This window comes from Vipera berus (assembly GCF_964194415.1).
Source record: "Vipera berus genome assembly, chromosome: 1".
Lineage (NCBI taxonomy): Eukaryota > Metazoa > Chordata > Lepidosauria > Squamata > Viperidae > Vipera > Vipera berus.
This window is the reverse complement of record NC_138202.1, coordinates 241,158,467-241,160,671: the sequence shown is the minus strand read 5'-3', so window position 1 is coordinate 241,160,671 and position 2,205 is coordinate 241,158,467. Positions and strand designations below refer to the sequence as shown.

The window sequence follows — 2,205 nt, the reverse complement described above, 5'->3', positions numbered from 1 at the left end:
GTCATTACTGCACCTTAATAACAGGCAGGGATTTGTTCAAAGTAGTGACTGAATAAAACAAATAAATTTTAATACTCTGTTTTGTTCATTTTCTAAATATGATTTAAAGGTATTTAAATAATACGGTTCCTTCTCGTTTCTTCAAATTGGGAACATGCCACTTTGATTAAGCTTAATTTTATTGGTTTAGAATTCAAGAAAATGGGTTTCCCAAATTTTAGAAATACTTAAACATTAATTTGGTAGGACCACCAAAGTGTGAAGATCATTTTTTTTCTTTCTCTTGTCTTACTCTATGTTTCAATAATGAATACATGATGCTTACTTGAGCAGAACCCTGAGATAAGTTAATATGTTGGAAATAAAATAGTAAATGTTTTAATAATACCAGTTACCAGAGAAGAATCTTTTCTTTAAAGTGTTAACTGAGTAACAAACTGAAAGAGCCAAGAATATTTGTTTTTTAGTATGAATGATTTAAACTTACCTATATACGTGTGTGTTTGTGTGTACACACAGAGAGACATATACATACATACATACACAACCTGGGATTTAAGTGCACCTCAAGTTTATGGTTAACTTAATTAACCTAGCAGAAAATGCTGAATCAATACAAAAAAATCTAATTTCTGAAGCCAAGTTCAAATTCAATGTATGACTTCCATTGCCCAACGCTACTAGATATTAGATGATTCTGTATTATTGTTAGCCCTGTGCACAAGTGTCATTGTTCCCTAACCAGAGGCAAATCTGAGCATATTTGAGGGGTGTAATTCGAACTGCAACATTGTAATCCTGTTGTTCTCCATTAACGTCCACCCACTGGTGGCCAGAATAAATGGCAATAATTTTGCGTTTCCATTTCTTCTTGTTTGGTTCTTTAAGGCGGAGGTAGATTCCTGAACCAGTAGAGCCAGGCTCAGCATCACAATATTGGTAGAAGAGATCATTGGATTCATCAGATATGCTGCAAAAGCGATAAACCAGTTGGCCAGCTCGGTCTGCATCATATCCAGAAAAGTGGATCATATTTCCAGGAATCATCTTGCTATTCGGACTGATGCCAAGTTCCATGTATTTCTTCTTGTGGGGACGCCTGAGCTCCAAAACTGCATAGTCATAATCGACTGCCACATCCCTTGTCACATCTGTTGTCCAGCCTTTGGGGATCTGAGTACTTTTAACTCTGGTCCACTGGAAGGAGGGCTTGCGCTCTGACTTCCTCTCATTCAACACTGATGTCTTTTGTTTTCTGCCAGCTCTGCTGCCAGATCCCCTCTTCTGGAGTTTGGAGTCAGCCACATCATCTTTGACTTCTGGCACCTCCCTCTTACTCCTCTTGGCTCCCCTGGGTCTCTTGCCACTGCCTTTGGATTTCAGTTTCAACAGCCCCACTCTCAGTTTCTTGCCACCTTTAATGTAATCTTTACCGTCATGCACACAATGGGCAGCAGTGAGTACATGCTTTGGAGAAATAAGGATGCCACTGCAGCCCGTGGAGATCTTTACCGCTGTGTTAAAAGGAAAGTTGGTCAGAAATCGAGTGTCTGAAATGCTGAATCTGCTGTCTGTGCCATACACCTGTCTCTTCCTTCTTCTTGGCATCTCATTAGTAACATTTACAATTGCGTCGGGCTCCATCCCCAGAACCTCCACTTCTGTCAAGGTCCTCGTCCCATTCTCAAAGACTGTCTCATAGGAAAGCAGCTCCTTCAGATCAGACCAACGTGGCACTGGTAGTGTCCTTTGGCATTCAATCCCACATACGCCGCTCAGTTCTAATTTGGCACTGGCTTCAAATTTAGGAGTGTCGAGAAAGACAGTCTTTTCCTTCACAATCTGTGGTATTTTTTTTAACTGCCAGCTAAAATCTTGTAGGTTTATTCCATTTGTGAGGCTGAAGGCAAGAGTCGAAATGAGCAGAACTAAGGCCATCATGTGCTTGGTTTCTGTTTTGAAAAAAAAGTGTGAAATATTATTTTAATTACCATAAATTTACAAAAGCTTCTAGAAACCTTGAAAATTTGTGTCATAGTAATATTAAATATGGCCCTATAAAGACAATTAAAAACTCCCACTTTACGACCTGGTGGTCCCTATTTTGGGTAGAGTCAGGGTGACTCTACTGGATGGAGCTGAGCTATAAAGACAATCAATATAATAAAAGTAACATATTCAAATAGCTATCAGCATTTTTTTTTT

General features: G+C 39.0%; 1 protein-coding gene across 1 annotated transcript; it reads right to left on the bottom strand.

The window, feature by feature from the left end:
• Positions 1-629: 629 nt before the first annotated feature.
• Positions 630-1,938, bottom strand: PRSS35 (serine protease 35; the record flags this gene model as incomplete). The annotated part of the gene is made up of 1 exon (XM_081314496.1): positions 630-1,938. The coding sequence occupies one exon, from the start codon at positions 1,936-1,938 to the stop codon at positions 709-711; it is 1,230 nt and encodes a 409-aa protein (XP_081170622.1). The 3' UTR covers positions 630-708.
• Between the last annotated feature and the right edge of the window lie 267 nt (positions 1,939-2,205).